The 16,852-nt window shown below is 50.9% G+C and overlaps 1 protein-coding gene and 1 long non-coding RNA gene across 4 annotated transcripts in view; one reads left to right on the top strand and one right to left on the bottom strand.

The window, feature by feature from the left end:
- The window catches only part of LOC146063301 (uncharacterized), a 29,761-nt gene extending 18,759 nt beyond the window's left edge, over positions 1–11,002 (bottom strand). Inside the window, exons 1-3 of one of the 2 annotated variants that reach the window (XR_014471567.1) lie at positions 10,817–11,002; positions 7,728–7,822; positions 2,412–2,554 (exon numbers count right to left, since the gene is read on the bottom strand). This is a non-coding gene — a long non-coding RNA (uncharacterized LOC146063301). Of the gene's footprint in view, positions 1–997; positions 2,555–7,727; positions 7,823–10,816 lie in introns of those variants that run through there. The other variant, XR_014471566.1, reaches the window with a different exon arrangement.
- Positions 11,003–14,934: 3,932 nt separating this feature from the next.
- CNIH3 (cornichon family AMPA receptor auxiliary protein 3) overlaps positions 14,935–16,852 on the top strand; it is a 71,051-nt gene continuing 69,133 nt past the window's right edge. The window contains exon 1 of one of the 2 annotated variants that reach the window (XM_083175565.1): positions 14,935–15,336. In XM_083175565.1, coding sequence (XP_083031691.1) covers positions 15,256–15,336 — 81 coding nt within the window. In that variant the 5' untranslated portion in view covers positions 14,935–15,255. The remainder of the gene's footprint in view (positions 15,337–16,852) is intronic. The other variant, XM_083175563.1, reaches the window with a different exon arrangement.

The raw sequence follows: 16,852 nt of genomic DNA, 5'->3' as shown, positions 1-16,852 counted from the left end.
TCAGATATATGGTATGTTCCCAGAGATCAGATATATGGGGTGTTCCCAGAGATTAGATATATGGGGCGTTCCCAGAGATCAGATATATGGGGCGTTCCCAGAGATTAGATATATGGGGCGTTCCCAGAGATCAGATATATGGGGTGTTCCCAGAGATCAGATATATGGGGTGTTCCCAGAGATTAGATATATGGGGCGTTCCCAGAGATCAGATATATGGGGCGTTCCCAGAGATTAGATATATGGGGCGTTCCCAGAGATCAGATATATGGGGCGTTCCCAGAGATCAGATATATGGGGCGTTCCCAGAGATCAGATATATGGGGCGTTCTCAGAGATCAGATACTGTATATAGGGCATTCCCAGAGATCAGATATATGGGGCATTCCCAGAGATCAGATATATGGGGCGTTCCCAGAGATCAGATATATGGTGCGTTCCCAGAGATCAGATATATGGGGCGTTCCCAGAGATCAGATATATGGGGCGTTCCCAGAGATCAGATATATGGGGCGTTCCCAGAGATCAGATATATGGGGTGTTCCCAGAGATCAGATATATGGTGCGTTCCCAGAGATCAGATATATGGGGCATTCCCAGAGATCAGACATATGGGGCGTTCCCAGAGATCAGAAATATGGGGTGTTCCCAGAGATCAGATATATGGGGCGTTCCCAGAGATCAGATATATGGTGCGTTCCCAGAGATCAGACATATGGGACGTTCCCAGAGATCAGATATATGGTATGTTCCCAGAGATCAGATATATGGGGCGTTCCCAGAGATCAGATATATGGGGCGTTCCCAGAGATCAGATATATGGGGTGTTCCCAGAGATCAGATATATGGGGCGTTCCCAGAGATCAGATATATGGGGCGTTCCCAGAGATCAGATATATGGGGCGTTCCCAGAGATCAGATATATGGGGCGTTCCCAGAGATCAGATATATGGGGCGTTCCCAGAGATCAGATATATGGGGTGTTCCCAGAGATCAGATAGGATGATGCGATGTGCTGCACATCAAATGGGCCGAAGCGGTGGTGTACGTGCTGCACGTCAGATGGGACAATGCAGTGGTGTATGAGCTGCATATCAGATGAGATGATGCGGTGTACGATATGCTGCACGTCAGATGGGACTATGCAGTGTATGATGCGCTGCATGTCAGATGAGATGATACGGTGTTGGTGTGCTGCACGTCAGATGGAACTATGCGGTGTACAATGTGCTGCATGTCAGGTGGGACTATGTGGTGTATAGGTGCAGCGTATCAGATGGGACTATGCGTTGTACGATGTGGTGCATATCAGGTAGGACTATGCGGTGCACGATGTGCTGCGTGTCAGATGGGACTATGAGGTGTACGATGTGCTACATATCAGGTGGGACTATGCGGTGTACATTGTGCTGCGTGTCAGGTGGGACTATGGGTTGTACGATGTGCTGCACGTCAGATGAAACTATGTGCTGTATGATGTGCTGCGTGTCAGGTGGGACTGTGCAGTGTATGATGTGCTGCGTGTCAGATGGGACTATGAGGTGTACAATGTGTTGCGTGTCAGGTGGGACTATGTGGTGTATAGGTGCAGCGTGTCAGATGGGACGATGCGTTTTACGATGTGCTGCGTGTCAGATGGGACTATGAGGTGTATGATGTGCTACATATCAGGTAGGACTATGCGGTGCACGATGTGCTGCGTGTCAGATGGGACTATGAGATGTACAATGTGCTGTACGGCAGATGGCACTATGTTCTGTACGATGTGCTGCGTGTCAGGTGGGACTATGCGTTGTACGATGTGCTGCACGTCAGATGAAACTATGTGCTGTATGATGTGCTGCGTGTCAGGTGGGACTGTGCAGTGTACAATGTGTTGCGTGTCAGGTGGGACTATGCGGTCTACGCCCAACGTGTGCCTTTAGACCAGTTGGGGGTACTTAAAAATAATATTGTTAATGGCAGAAGAAGGAGTCTCCAGATGGCAGAAGTCGCTCATTGCCATGGAGATGTACCATGTTGCATCACTTCCAGTTCAGTGTGCAGTGTCATCAGTGTCTCCTCATGCTTTTGCCCAACCAGCATTCCACTGGGAGCTACACGCGCTGCCATCAGACATTAATGTTCATCTACCGCGTGTTGACATGGGTGGAGGAAGCAGCGGCATTAATCCTACAGGCGTTAGTGGGAAGCCCGCAGACAGTACACAGGCAGCAGCCAAGCAGAGGGACCCGATTCCTGACCGCACACTACTCCCTCGCTACTCCTTAATATAAGGACATGCATACGCTCACTTCCACTCCACTCGTAAGTACGGTCGATACTTCAAACTGAGAGGAGGGTTACTCAAATGAAAAGCCTAATCAAGGGGTACGGGAGAGAAAAAAGGTTGGGAACCGCTGGCAGCTTACCTTATACAGTAATGAGCTGTCCTTGGTGCTGAAACATTTCTTCTGTGAGGTTTTAGCACACGATTCTGACCCCTGGGACACGTGCACCTTGGGCCTGATACAGAGCCTCCAGGATCATTCTACAACTCATTGTGAAGATGTGCCTACATGGAATATTTGAGCATCACTATTACGTACATAGAAGCAGCTGCGATGCTCACTGCGCCTGTCTCTGAATGAGGCCCCTGGGCTCCTGCTATATCAACCAGGATGCAAATACAATGTGGGCGGGGTAGAAATAAGATGCTACAGATGGGATCTGTGATTCTATTGGGCTGTTTAGCAGGACCCCTGGCCTTCTTTTCTCCATCTGTTCTGCATGTGGGTTCGGCCTTTGCTTTCAATAGAAAGAGCATTTCAACTAATGCATGACAAATCTTTTAATTTATGTTTATAACACATGCAATAAAGGCAGTGCTGTCCTGATGGATGTAAGACCAGGGTTGCCGACCCTCCCGGAATTTCCGGGAGTCTCCCGAAAATCGGGGCCCCCTCCTGGCCCCCCGGAAGGGTGGGCAACCCTCCCGGATTCAGGGGGGACCCCCACTGTCCCCCGGATCGCGGCATTAAAATGCCGCAATCCTCGGGTCTCAGAGAAGGGGGCGGAGCTAAAATGACACAATCACATCATTTTAGCCCCGCCCCCTCCACGGAGATCCCTGAATTAGCTGGCTTTAACAGCATGGGGGCGGGGCTTAGTGATGTCACGCTTAAGCCCCGCCCACTGAGCGGCTACTGAATCTCTACTCTCCGGGCTTCTCCCGGAGAGGAGAATAAGAAAGTCGGCAACCCTGTGTAAGACACGTGAGGATAAACCAAAAAATGTCAAATCTAAAAATAATGTGTCGGGTGGTTATAAAGCAATGGCCGGGTGTTTAGACTGCTGGGTGTCTTCACTAGGGGCCTGATTGTAGTTCACTCTTTCTGACAAAATCCTTCTTAGATGGGCAAAACCATGTGCACTGCAGGGGGGGCAGATGTAAAATGTGCAGAGAGAATTAGATTTGGGTGAGTTATTTTGTTTCTGTGCAGGGTAAATACTGTCTGCTTTATTTTTACACTGCAGTATAAATCTCACTTTGATGTAAAACCCCACCCAAATCTAATTCTCTCTGCACAAGTAACATCTGCCCTACCTGCAGTGCACATGGTTTTGTCCACCTAGGAAGGATTTTGGGCCTTATTCTGGTTCACTCTTTCCGACAAAATCCTTCTTAGATGGGCAAAACCATGTGCACTGCAGGGGGGCAGATGTGGGGTAAAATGTGCAGAGAGACAGTGGCGTAGCTACGTTTTGGGCGCCCCCCCTGCCGTCAGGTGGGGTGCCCCCCCCCCTCGCCGCCCCGCCGAGCACCCCTACCCCGCCGCCCCGCCGCCCATGCAAACCCCCTCTCAATCCCCCACAGCCTTACCTATCGCGCTGGTCCCGGCGGCTCCGTTCTTCTGCTGAGGACCACCAGAAAATGGCCGCCCCCATACAGCAGACAGTTTCAGAGAACTGTGTGCTATATGGGGGCGGCCATTTTGTGGTGGTCCTCAGCAGAAGAACGGAGCCGCCGGGACCAGCGCGATAGGTAAGTCTGCAGAGGATTGAGGGGGGGTTTAACTATAGCACCGCAGCCCCCGGCACCCCCACATGCACAGCGCCCCCCCCCCCCCCCCCCCCCCGCGCGGTGGCGGGGGCTGCGGTGCTATAGTTACGCCCCTGCAGAGAGAATTAGATTTGGGTGAGTTATTTTGTTTCTGTGCAGGGTAAATACTGGCTGCTTTATTTTTACTCTGCAATATAGGTCTCACTTTGTAGTAAAAGTGTGACAAATGTTGTGTAGGTGCAATATAGTAATTTTTTTAGCACAAACAAAAACATATCCAGACTGCCGCAATTAATCCAGATAATAGATTCATTTGACGGGATGCATCAAAAAACGTTGCCTAATGTAGAGAGATCAACAGGATCCCTCCCAGTGTCCCTCATAGCCGACTCATGTGCTGCTCAATTGCTGCACCTGCACAGAAGGATTCCTGGGTCATAAACCCAGACCAATAAATTAACTTGAATGTTATTATCCCCACAGTTACTTAATTTCCCAGTTTAGGGAGACCCTACTTCTGGAAATGGGCCACTGGTTTTACCTTCATGCCAAATACTGCGGTACATCTAGAAAGGTGAAGTGCATCCTGGGTTTACATCCAAGATGGCGGCACGTACAGTAAAACCGCCTTGTGTTTAGCAGGGAATACCATCCAGTTTAAGCTCATTTACACTCCTTAGAGGCATTTCACTTACTGTTTTTCTGTTCTAGGCCATACGGATTCTGCATAACTGGGATCAGAGCATTATACAAGCAGAAAACCTTATTTGGCCCTATCTACCTGGCATCCAGCAGGAAGCGTTTGCCCCAAGGACCAATCTTATGTTTAACATTTAATTACAACACAGCAGGAACAACGTCCTCCATGCAAAATGCAATAAAAGGTAAAATGCTCCCTGCGTTCATTGGGCTGAGCAGCATAATCCTCCCGGGTCGGGCTCAGAACTGTACCACAGGGTGAGACGCTCTGCCGTACAGTGGGTGAATGCAAAATATGCATAAAACTTAATTAAACAAGATACTGAACTAAATAAATAAATCACAAATACACTGAACAAGCATAAAACGTAAAACAGAACATGCAAGAAGCAAATACGAGGATGATAAAATGGAAACGGATAAGAAAAAAGGAGGAAAGACCGTCCCTAATTCGGAGTGCTAAAAATCTAATGGCCAGGGAGTATCAGTGGCGTAACTAGAAATTTTGTGTCCACCATGCCAAAAAGTTTCTTGTTTATTGCCAGGGTTCACATTCTAGTTGCCAGGGGTTTCTTGCTAGTTGCCAGGGGTTTCTTGCGTATTGCCAAGGTGTTACATGCTCATTGTCATGGGGGTACTTGCTCGTTGACAGTGGGTACTTGTTCATTGCCAGGGGGTTATGTGTTTGTTGCTAGGGAATTACATGCTCATTGCCAGGGGTTTCCTGCTCGTTGCCAGGGGGCTGCATGCTCATTGTTAAAAGGTTTAGTGCTTGTTGCCAGGGGGTTCCGTGCTCGTTGCCAGAAGTTTCTAGCTTGTTGCTAGGGGTTACATACTCATTGCTAGATGTTTCTATGCTTATTGCCAGGGGGTTTCTTGCTCGTTGCCAGACATTACATGCTGTTGCTAGATGTTTCCATGCTCATTGCCAGGGATTTCTTGCTCATTGGCAGGGGGTTACATGCTCATTGCCAGGAGGTTAATTGCTTGTTGCCAGGGGGTTACATGTGCGTTGCCAGAAGTTTCTAGCTTGTTGCTAGGGGTTTCTTGCTCATTGCCAGGGGCTACATGCTTGTTGCAAAGGGTTACATACTCATTGCTAGATGTTTCTATGATCATTGCCAGGGGTTACATGCTCACGGACAAGGAACTCTATGGTCACAGTGCTCTCCCGGGAACTGGCACCTCCTGCTAGCGATGTGTGCGCTGTGCTCCCCTGACAGATCCCAGAGGTCCAGTAGGACCTCTACAATCTGTCTCCTCTAAGACAGCGGACATTTTTGGAGGGCCATTTTAGCCGATTCCATGCGGATGGCCAGACTGCATGAAATCTATAAAGAAATATTGGGTACTCTTTACCTAGAAGGGCGCCCGTCGCGGGCATCGCGGGTACATTTATGTATGGCCGCGACGCGACCGACGCGATGCCCGCGATTTCCCATTGAAACCAATGTTAAACATGGAAATCGTGTCGGTCGCGTCGCGGCCGGCCATAAATGTACCCGCGATGCCCACGACGCGATGCTCCCGATTTCCCATAGGAATCAATGTTAAAAGGCGCGATGGACCCGATTTTACTGTTAAATGGCTCAATCCACCCGATTTGGCCATAGGAATCAATGTTAAATGGGCCACAGAGCCCATTAACCCTTAAATGTACCCCCAAATTTTTAACGCCACCCCACGATCCACGCCAACCCGAAGCGTGGCGAGCGCAGCGAGCCCGCGAGGGGCGGCGGTACGCGTCCTCCGACCTTTTCATGCCCTACTATCCACTAGGGCGTGGTGTGAGAATACAATAGTGTGGCGAGCGCAGCGAGCCACCGAGCCCGAAGCGTGGCGAGCGCAGCGAGCCCCGCGAGGGGACGCGGATACCTTCACAGTTATGCGCGTCCCCTCGCGGGCTTCACAGGTGTCCGTGGCGAGGCGGACACCTGTGAAGCCCGCGAGGGGACGCGTCTACCTGTGAAGGTATCCGCGTCCCCTCGCGGGGCTCGCTGCGCTCGCCACGCTTCGGGCTCGGTGGCTCGCTGCGCTCGCCACACTATTATATTCTCACACTACGCCCTAGTGGATAGTAGGGCATGAAAAGGTCGGAGGACGCGTACCGCCGCCCCTCGCGGGCTCGCTGCGCTCGCCACGCTTCGGGTTGGCGTGGATCGTGGGGTGGCGTTAAAAATTTGGGGGGACATTTAAGGGTTAATTTGGCCTATTTGGCCCCAAATCGGGTCCATTGAGGCATTTAACAGTAAAATCGCGGTCAATCTGCCGTTTTAACATTGTTCCCTATGGGAAAATCACGGTGATCGCGGTCATCGCGGGCATCGCGGCCATCCCGATTTACCCGCGATGCCCGCGATGCCCGCGATCACCGTGATTTTTACCCCCGACGACCGCGATTTCAATCGCTGGCGCCCTTCTAGGTAAAGAGTACCAAATATTGTATTAAATAATGTCCAGGCTGTGTATATATGGTGTACATGACAAATACACGTATTCTGTTGTACATGTTAAACTAGGAGTCAGGTTTTTGAGGTAAAAATGACCATTGGCCTCCCAACCAAATTTTCATTAGCCGAAAAAAGCATTTTAGGAAGATTGTGATTGTGACATCTATTTTAGGAATAATTGGGCTCTTGGGGTGCACAAGCAAAAATGAGCGCGGTATGGAAACAAAAATGTGCACCCCATTGACTGCCCAACATCACACCTGCGGGAAAAACCCTGCATTGTGAGATTTTTGGCAATTTCACTCCCAGCTGAATGTGCATGTGAGTCTAGACTGGGGTCCTACCCCCCATTCTATCTCATTATGGGATGCAAATGTTCCAAAATATGGAAAAATCTGATATCCATCATACTTCTGTTGCCAAGCATTTTGAATATGGCGACTCAACCTGTATTACTGAGAGTTATTTACCAAGCAGCGCTGTACAGGCGATACATTATGACACGTGTCACGTGACCGCCTGACGCATGTACTTACACTATGAGGAAAGGTCTCTGGAAGCAGGACGGTAATAGGGAACCTCGCTGGGTAAGAGAGATGAATCAACAGCACAGACTTTGTTCTCCATTAACCTTCAGTGGAATAAAAGGAATGTAAAGTAGGACAGTCAGACGCAAGCAGTGAACTTTATATCGCTGATCACAGCCCTGGGCTGCTAACGACAGGCACTGCTCTTATGGTAACACCTGCTGAGAGTGTAACAACACAACACACGGCGACAACACCGGAGGGCACGTGCCATGTGTCCCGCCAGCAGAAAATCTTCTATCTCAACCCTGATGTCTGATGTAGGCTTCAAAAAGAGGAGTTCTCTGTCTATGCGGCCTAGTTATAAATCAGCATCCATGATAATGTTTTTTTAATCACTGCAGTCTTGGCAACTATATAAAAACCTTTTTTCCTGTATACCAATAGGTTTGTGTACTATGTAGTATCATACCTCCCAACCAGTGGCGTGTTGGGTGAGGAGGAGGTCTGTGTGAAGCCTCCTCTGTACAGGCCCCTCCTCTCTGCTGGGAGTAGTGTTGTGCAATTGTGATAATTAGGGAGATTGCTAGACTCTTCAGGGAGTTGGGGAGATTGCCTCTATTTCAGAAAGTCTCCCTGACACTCAGGGAGAATTGACAAATATCCTACATCCTCAGACACCGTTGCCTACTTTTTGGGATGGTAGGCAAGTATGACCTCAGTACTCCAGTAATTGATACAACTATTGGATACTTAAACAAATAGTAACTTCAAATTCATGATCTCTACAGCAATATTACAGTCCTCTATCTACTGATCATGACTGAAGAGAAACAACATACATGGGTTACGCCATGTATCTCGTGACATTGCCGGCCATACTTTTTTCCTCTACTTGCCCCTCCCACCCGAACTGACAGTGTTGCCTGTCACCGGTGTCACGGTATCTTTGAAGGATACCCAATCACCTGAATCAGGCTACTTGCAGTTGCAAACAGTGGTGCTGAGAGGTGGAGCGGGTACTTTTTACCCAAGCTTGGGTCTGATGGAGGGACCCGGCCTGCTTCTTCCTCCCCTGTTGCACAGAGCCGGGCAGTGGGAGAGAGAGGACAGGCTGCCGCTGCAGCAGCCTCTCCCCTCAGCCCAGCACATGCTGTTCAGTGCTGTCTGCTGAGCTGGGGAGAAAAACAGCGGCAGCCTGTCCTCTCTCTCCCTGAGCAAGTCTGTGATACCACCCGCTAAGTTGTTTTGTTTTTCTTTTCTTTTTTTCTAACAGGGATGTGGCCACACCCCTTCCATTGGCCACTCCCCCAGTAATTTCCCAGGCCTTAGCTCCCTGGCTACAAAACCAGCACTTATTCCATAAGACAGAGGTTCCCAAACATGGTCCTCAATGCACCCCAACAGTCCAGGTTTTAAGGCTATACCTGCCTAAACCCAGGTGACTCAGTCACTTTGATTATATCACCTGGTGGGGTTGGGAAAACTGCCCTGCTGTTTTATCACTTGTACCCGTAACTAAGGGGCAGATTTATTAAGCTCGGTGAAGTGATAAAGTGTCTGGTTTTTATCACCGGCCAATCAGTACCTACCTGTCATTTTTCAAACCAAGCCTGTAACTTCACAGGTAGGAGCTGATTGGCCGGTGATAAAAAACCAGACACTTTATCACTTCACCGAGCTTAATAAATCTGCCCCTAAGGACCTTATTCGGGACCACACGCAGCACTGCAAATTTCGCAGCGCTGCCTGTGGTTGTAACGCCGCCCGCCGCTCTTACAGCCGCCCACCCCTTCCCCTTACTCGCTGAGTTCACCACATGGCTGCGAATGAATGTTTTGCATAAACCTCCATTTGCAGCCTTGGGTGCCGACCATCTCCGGTGCCTTCGTTTTACCGGAGCCCTGTACGGGAACAGGGCGGGTAACTGACATCCGGTGATGTCAGCTGCCGTCAGCAGCCCGGCCCTCGCAGCCGCGTCACTGCCTAAATTCCATGGGAACTCCCAGCGTATTCATGGGAACACCCAGGAAACGCTGGGTGTTCCCAGGGGCGCGTCCCTTTGCCACCGCCCCATGCCCGCACTGGTGGGTGCAAATGGGATGACGAATACAACGATACCCGTACCTGCCGGATTCCCAGAGCAATTGCGCGGTATGAGGGCGTATGGGTCATTGGGTCGACAACTATTATGTCGACATACATTATGTTGACCATGGAAGGTCGACCTGGCTTAGTTCGACACATGGAATGGGTTGACATGCTTAAGGTCGACATGGTTGGAATGTCGACACAAGCATTAGGTCAACAATGGCAAGGTCGACAGCCAAAAGGTTGGCTGGCACTTTACCTCATAACAGTTTTATCTCTCTTTAATCCTTGAGAAATAACTCCCTATGTGCGAGGGCTTTGGTCCACAGTGTGTAGGTCTACAATCAAAAGGCCGTCAACAAATGATCGACAGGGTCAAAAGGTCGGCAGGGTCAAAAGGACGACCTTGAAAAGGTCAACATTATGTTTTTCATATTTTTTTAGTTGACAAATGTCGACATGCGTTTTCCGTGGTTTGTTTTGTGTGTCTATGTTCGACATAGGTCGGCACGGACAACGTAAAAGTGTACCGGGTCCCTTCCCACGGCCTGCATGGTAAAGCCATTTTTACCCCCAAAAAATCATGAAAACTCACGTCAACCTTTTTCACGTCGACCTTTTTGACTGACGACCTTTTGATTGTTTACCTAGACACTGTCGATCTAACGCCTGGGTACCGTGTGAGAGGCCTGAGATTCGCTGCTGCATATAACCTGTATTTATACTGTTTAGTGTATGTCTCCTTTAACTATGAAATAATAAAACTAAACCCGAGGAAATGCTAAATAATTCTGTTTATCTTTGTTAGCAGCAAACACCAGAAGCTTTTCCCTGGAAGAACAATTTGCTGCTGATTGCCGCAGACTCTGCGCCCCGGTCAGACAGTATCAGAATGCCGCGCAGCCCCCCTGGAGCTCAGTGACATTAACAGGTAGAGACTGCAGCAGTCACCAGCTAAAGGTCATGTATATTATATTAACCCCTTTCTATACTAAATGTGTACTCACGTGCAAACAAGGCTTTGACTGACGCCTTGCAGGATTAATCCAGATGTGATATGACCCAGTGTGAGGCGTGGGAGAGGATTGTGCCAAGGCCTGCACAGGCAGATAAGCCGTGTACTATGACAGAGCCATAAGCAATGAGGACCTGCTGGGTGATGTCAGAATCGGCTGCTGCCGGGCAGACCGGGAAACAAATACAGCATTCTCCTGGCCAGATATAAGGTCTGAAACCAAAAAATGCTAAATAAAGGTGTATGCATGGTAGCACAGTGGTTGGCATTGCTGTCCTGCAGTGCTGGGGTTTGGGCATCTACGGGGAATGTGAAAGTCTTGCGTTGCTGAGTCTAATAGCCCTGGAAATATTTAGATGGGTTCTTGATATAAAACATGTGCACTGCAGGGGGGGGGGGGGGCAGATGTAACTTGTGCTGTGATAGAATTAGATTTGGGTGGGGATTTACTTCAAAGTGAGATCTATATTGCAGTGTAAAAATAAAGCAGTCAGTATTTTCCCTGTACAGAAACGAAATAACTCACCCAAATCTAACGCTCTCTGTACATGTTACATCTGCCCCACCTGCAGTGCAGCATGGTTTTGTCCATTTGAAAAGGAATTTGCCTTTGCGAATGAACCAGAATAACCCCCAAAGTCTCCTTCACACGCCGCAAGCATTAGATCCTACATGCCAGTCGTATGACCTTCACTACATGCACATGGGCACTATGACTGGCGGGTCCCTGAGCGCCCATACACGTGTGTTTAGCAGCATTACATGCACATGGGCAGATGGGGGGAGGGGGTGAGAGGAGACCCGCTCGCGTGGGGTGTGGGCAGACCTGCTGGGGGTGTGGGGTGGTGCAGACCCGCTGGGGGGGGGGGTGTTGGCAGACCTGCTGATGCAGAGGGGGGGATGCGGTCAGACCCGCTGCGCTGGGGGAGGGAAGGGGGGTGGGCAGAGGTGTGTTGATGGGGGGGTGCAGACCCGCTGATGGGGGGTTGCGGGCAGACATGATTGCGCGGGGGGGAACGGTGTGCGGGCAGACGGGGGGTGCTGGCTGACCCACTCATCCAGGGGGGGGGGGGGTGTTTGCGTGCAGACCCGCCGCTCCGGGGGAGGGCAGGCATAACCACTACTGCGGGCGGTGGGTTGTGGGCAGACCCGCTGCTGTGGGGTTGGGGGGTGCGGGCATACCTGCTGATGCAGTGGTGTGGGGGTGGGGGGCTGCGGGCAGACCCGCTGCCCTGGGGGAGGGAAGGGGGGAGGGCAGCGGTGTTGATGGGGTTTGCGGACAGACACGGTTGGGGGGGGGGGCGGTTTGGGGGTGCTGGCAGAGGGGGGGTGCATTGCGACCCGCTCGCGTGGAGAGTGGGGTCACACCCCCCCTCCCGAGTGTGGGGTCATTCCCCCCCCCCCATCAGACCCGCTGCCCTCGGGGAGCAGATCCACTGATGGGGGGTTGTGGGTGGACACGCTCGGGGGGGACGGGACACGGAGTGCGGGCAGACGAGCGCTGCTGGCAGTCCCACTCATCCGGGGGGGGGGGGGGTGTTTGCGTGCAGACCCGCTGCTCCGGGGGAGGGCAGGCATACCCACTACTGCGGGCAGTGGGTTGTGGGCAGACCCGCTAATGTGGGGTTGGGGGGTTGCGGGCATACCTGCTGATGCAGCGGGGTTGGGGGGGGGGGGGGGTGGGCAGACCCGCTGCCCTGGGGGAGGGTAGGGCAGCGGTGTTGATGGGGGGGGGGGGGGGTGCAGACCCGCTAATGGGGGGGGGGCATACCTCCCAACTTTCTGAAGTTTAGAATAGGGACACTCGAGCGCCCGAAAAAGGGGTGTGGCTTATACAAATGAGGGTGCATCTTATGCAAATTAGGCCACGCCCTCGTTTTCGGCCGCGAATAGACGCTGTGTGCATGCGCACAGCGTCTATTCTGTGAGATTGGGGGGGACTCCCAACTGCCCCCCCCCCGCAGCGGGACACTTCCGGCCGCGGGAGGGACGCGGGAACATCCCCAAAAATCGGGACGTATCCGCGTTTAGCGGGACAGTTGGGAGGTATGGGGAGGGGGTGCTGGCAGAGGGGGGGGGGGTGCGGGGCGACCCACTCGTGTGGGGTGTGGGCAGACCTGTTGGGGTGAGGGGGGGGGTGGTGATGGTGCGGACATATCCGCTCGCAGGGGGATGTGCGGGCAGCCCCACTGCTGGGGGGTTTGCGGGCAGACACGCTGCGTGGGGGTGTATGTGGCTATGCGGGCTGGGGGGGTGGTGTTTGCGGGCAGACCCGCTCGCGGGGTGGTGTGTGGGGGTGAGGGCAGACCCACTGCTCTGGGGTTGTGGGGGTATGGGCATACCTGCTGATGCAGCGTGGGAGGGGGGGGGGCGTTCAGACCTGCTGCCCTGGGGGAGGGCAGATGTGTTGATGGTGGGGGTTTGCATACAGACATGCTTGGGGGTGGGGGTGGTGCTGGCAGAGGCAGGTAGACCCGCTCATGGGAGGGATTCGGTCAGACCCCGTGGGGGGGGGGGATGCATTCAGACCTGCTCGTGGGGGGGAATGACCCACCGCTCACCTGGTGGCTGTGGAGTATTGGTGGATGGTGGGAGTGTACTGTAGTCCTGGCTGGGCGGGGGAGGTGATGTCAAGGGGGTGGGGATGTGTATAACGCTGGTCTTTTCCCTAGGGGGGTGGGTTTGTGTATAACGCTGGGCGGAAGGCTGAAACTATGTGTGTATAACGCTATCACTCTTGTAACCCCGCCCAGCGTTATACACACAGTGGATGAGTGACAGGTCTGGCTAATTATATGAGATATATGTCTATTACATATTGTGTACCCTGCACCTCTCACCCATGTATTGTGCTCATAGATGTCTATTACATACTGTGTACTCTGCACCTCTCACCCATGTATTGTGCTCATAGATGTCTATTACATACTGTGTAACCTGCACCTACCTCCCATGTATTGTGCTCATAGATGTCTATTACATACTGTGTAACCTGCACCTACCTCCCATGTATTGTGCTCATAGATGTCTATTATATACTGTGTACCGTGCACCTCTCTCCCATGTATTGTGCTCATAGATGTCTATTACATACTGTGTACCGTGCACCTCTATCCCATGTATTGTGCTCATAGATGTCTATTACATACTGTGTACTGTGCACCTCTATCCCATGTATTGTGCTCATAGATGTCTATTATATACTGTGTAACCTGCACCTCTCTCCCATGTATTGTGCTCATAGATGTCTATTACATACTGTGTAACCTGCACCTACCTCCCATGTATTGTGCTCATAGATGTCTATTATATACTGTGTAACCTGCACCTCTCTCCCATGTATTGTGTTCATAGATGTCTATTACATACTGTGTAACCTGCACCTCTCACCCATGTATTGTGCTCATAGATGTCTATTATATACTGTGTAACCTGCACCTACCTCCCATGTATTGTGCTCATAGATGTCTATTATATACTGTGTACCGTGCACCTCTCTCCCATGTATTGTGCTCATAGATGTCTATTATATACTGTGTACCGTGCACCTCTCTCCCATGTATTGTGCTCATAGATGTCTATTATATACTGTGTACCGTGCACCTCTATCCCATGTATTGTGATCATAGATGTCTATTACATACTGTGTACCGTGCACCTCTCTCCCATGTATTGTGCTCATAGATGTCTATTACATACTGTGTACCGTGCACCTCTCTCCCATGTATTGTGCTCATAGATGTCTATTACATACTGTGCACCGTGCACCTCTCTCCCATGTATTGTGATCACTGCAGACTATTACTGTGTACCCTGCACCTCTCTCCCATGCATTGTGATCCCAGCAGACTATTACTATGTACCCCTAGTCAGGGATGAGCACAAGGCTGCTGTAACCACAGACACAGATCTCTTTGCTTATTTGTATTTATTTTGGCCCCTGGGACACAGGGAAATAATAAAGTGACTTGTGCAATGGATGTGCCAGCAGGGTGCTGATCTGCTGCTGCCACCTGCCTCAGGTGAGACCCTCTACCCCTGGCCAGGTGGGTAATACAGGGGTAGTACTCCCCATGCCAGCCAGGCACTGCTCACCCACCTCCATCCAGCACCAGCAGCACATGGAGCTGCTCCTCCTCCCAGTCCTCCTCCCCTGGATGGAGTGAGTCACAACGAGCACCGGCATCCAGCACTCCAGAAGTGTCCTCTGTGTCTGGGGGAGATGCAGGGGTGCAGAGCTGGGACACTTCTGAGCCCTGTGCCGGACATCAGGCGTCGCCTGCTGGGCTAGGCTGGAGGTGGCTCTGCTGCGCGCATCCAATGCGCCCGGGCGCAGCAGTGGCGCAGAGCGCACCGAGGCTGGTGGCTGCGCTGGGCTCTCCGGCCACCTGAGGACTGGTGGTGCTGGCCGGGCTGGGCTCGCCCCTCGCTATGGCATTTACTTTCGCTGCCTTCTGCTACATGTTGTCCCTGGTCCTCTGCGCTGCCCTCATCTTCTTCGCCATATGGCATGTGAGTAACTGGTGGGCACTGGGGGCTGGTGGCTTCTCACCTGGGCTGCCAGGCATGGTTGGCTATTGCTGTGCTTTTGCTCTTACTGACTGCTTACTGACACAGCTGGCAGCGACTGGGAGACAGATCAGGGACTTCGGGACTCGTGTCTTGTTCCACTCTGGAGTCTGACGCTCTTATTTATTAATTTATTTACAATAATGTTTATTTAATAACGGTATTTTTTTTGTAGTGTTTAGCTATTTATAGTAGTTTTCTTTATTGACAGATTTTATAGTATTTTATTTATTTCTTTACAATATATTTTTTATTTAATGACAGTATTTATAGTATTTATTTTCAGTATTGATTCATAGTAATTTTTTTATTATTTTCAGTATTTTATTTATTCAATCACACTTTTTTTGTTTCGACTGTCAGTACATTTTCTAACTTGCAGGATATGCTGAGAACTGTGGTTCCTGCCGTTGCTGGTAATGACAGTTAAATATTCACTACCAATGCAAGGCACTTGCAGGCGGGATACGGTCGTATTGTCGACAGTCATTAGGTTGACACCGTTGGGTCGACAGGCAGCAAGGTCGACAGGGTTCTAGGTCGACATGGATGAAGGTTGACAGGTGTCTAGGTCGACATGGGAGAAGGTCGACATGGTTTTAGGTGGACAAATGCGTTAGGTCGACATGGGTTGGGTCGGCAGGTCGCGAAGTCGACATGGGTTTTTTCACTGATTTTTTAGCCGAAATGTGCCGACAGGCGGCATTTCATGCCCTACCATCCACTAGGGCGTGGTGGGAGGATAACATAGTGTGCCCGAAGCATACCGAGCGATGCGAGGGGCTGCGGTTGACTTCCAGCTGTGTCCATGTCGACTGTGTCGACATTCTGGTAAAAAAAACTGTGGAAAAAAACATGTCGACCTTGCGACCTGTCGACAGAACCCATGTTGACCTAACGCACTTGTCGAACTAAAACCATGTCGACCGTGTCCCATGTCGACCTAGACACCTGTCGACATTCACCCATGTCGACCTAGACACCTGTCGACTTTGCTGCCTGTCGACCCAACGGTGTCAACCTAATGACTGTCGACCTAAGTCGGGACGACAATACGATCCACACCCCTTGCAGGCACCCCTGACAAATATAAGCTCCTACATAGGATGCTGAATATTAATTTAATTATGCACTAAATTCATTATTTTTACTATTATCCTGTATTTTACTTTTTGGTTGTCTCTATCTCCTGTTCTACAGAATACCGGCTCTCTGTAGCATAGGGATCTTCCTACATTACAGAGAACAGTCCTGATTGGATGTAGTTAGTTACAGATCTGACATATACCCCTTTCACAAGATTAGATCCTGGGTTGTTGCCAAGTCAACCCGGGTCCAGCAATTCTGACTCTGGTTAAGAGAAGGGTTAATCCCGGGTCGGACCTAGATTGCTGGGCAGTGTGAACGGGTATCCCAGGTCGAGCGACCGTGTCCCGTTCATGCTATGGTGGCTGCCTCC

This window comes from Crinia signifera, chromosome 3, assembly GCF_055691185.1.
Source record: "Crinia signifera chromosome 3, ASM5569118v1, whole genome shotgun sequence".
NCBI classification, from domain to species: Eukaryota; Metazoa; Chordata; class Amphibia; order Anura; family Myobatrachidae; genus Crinia; species Crinia signifera.
The sequence above is the reverse complement of the archived record's forward strand: the minus strand, read 5'-3'. Positions and strand labels throughout refer to the sequence as shown.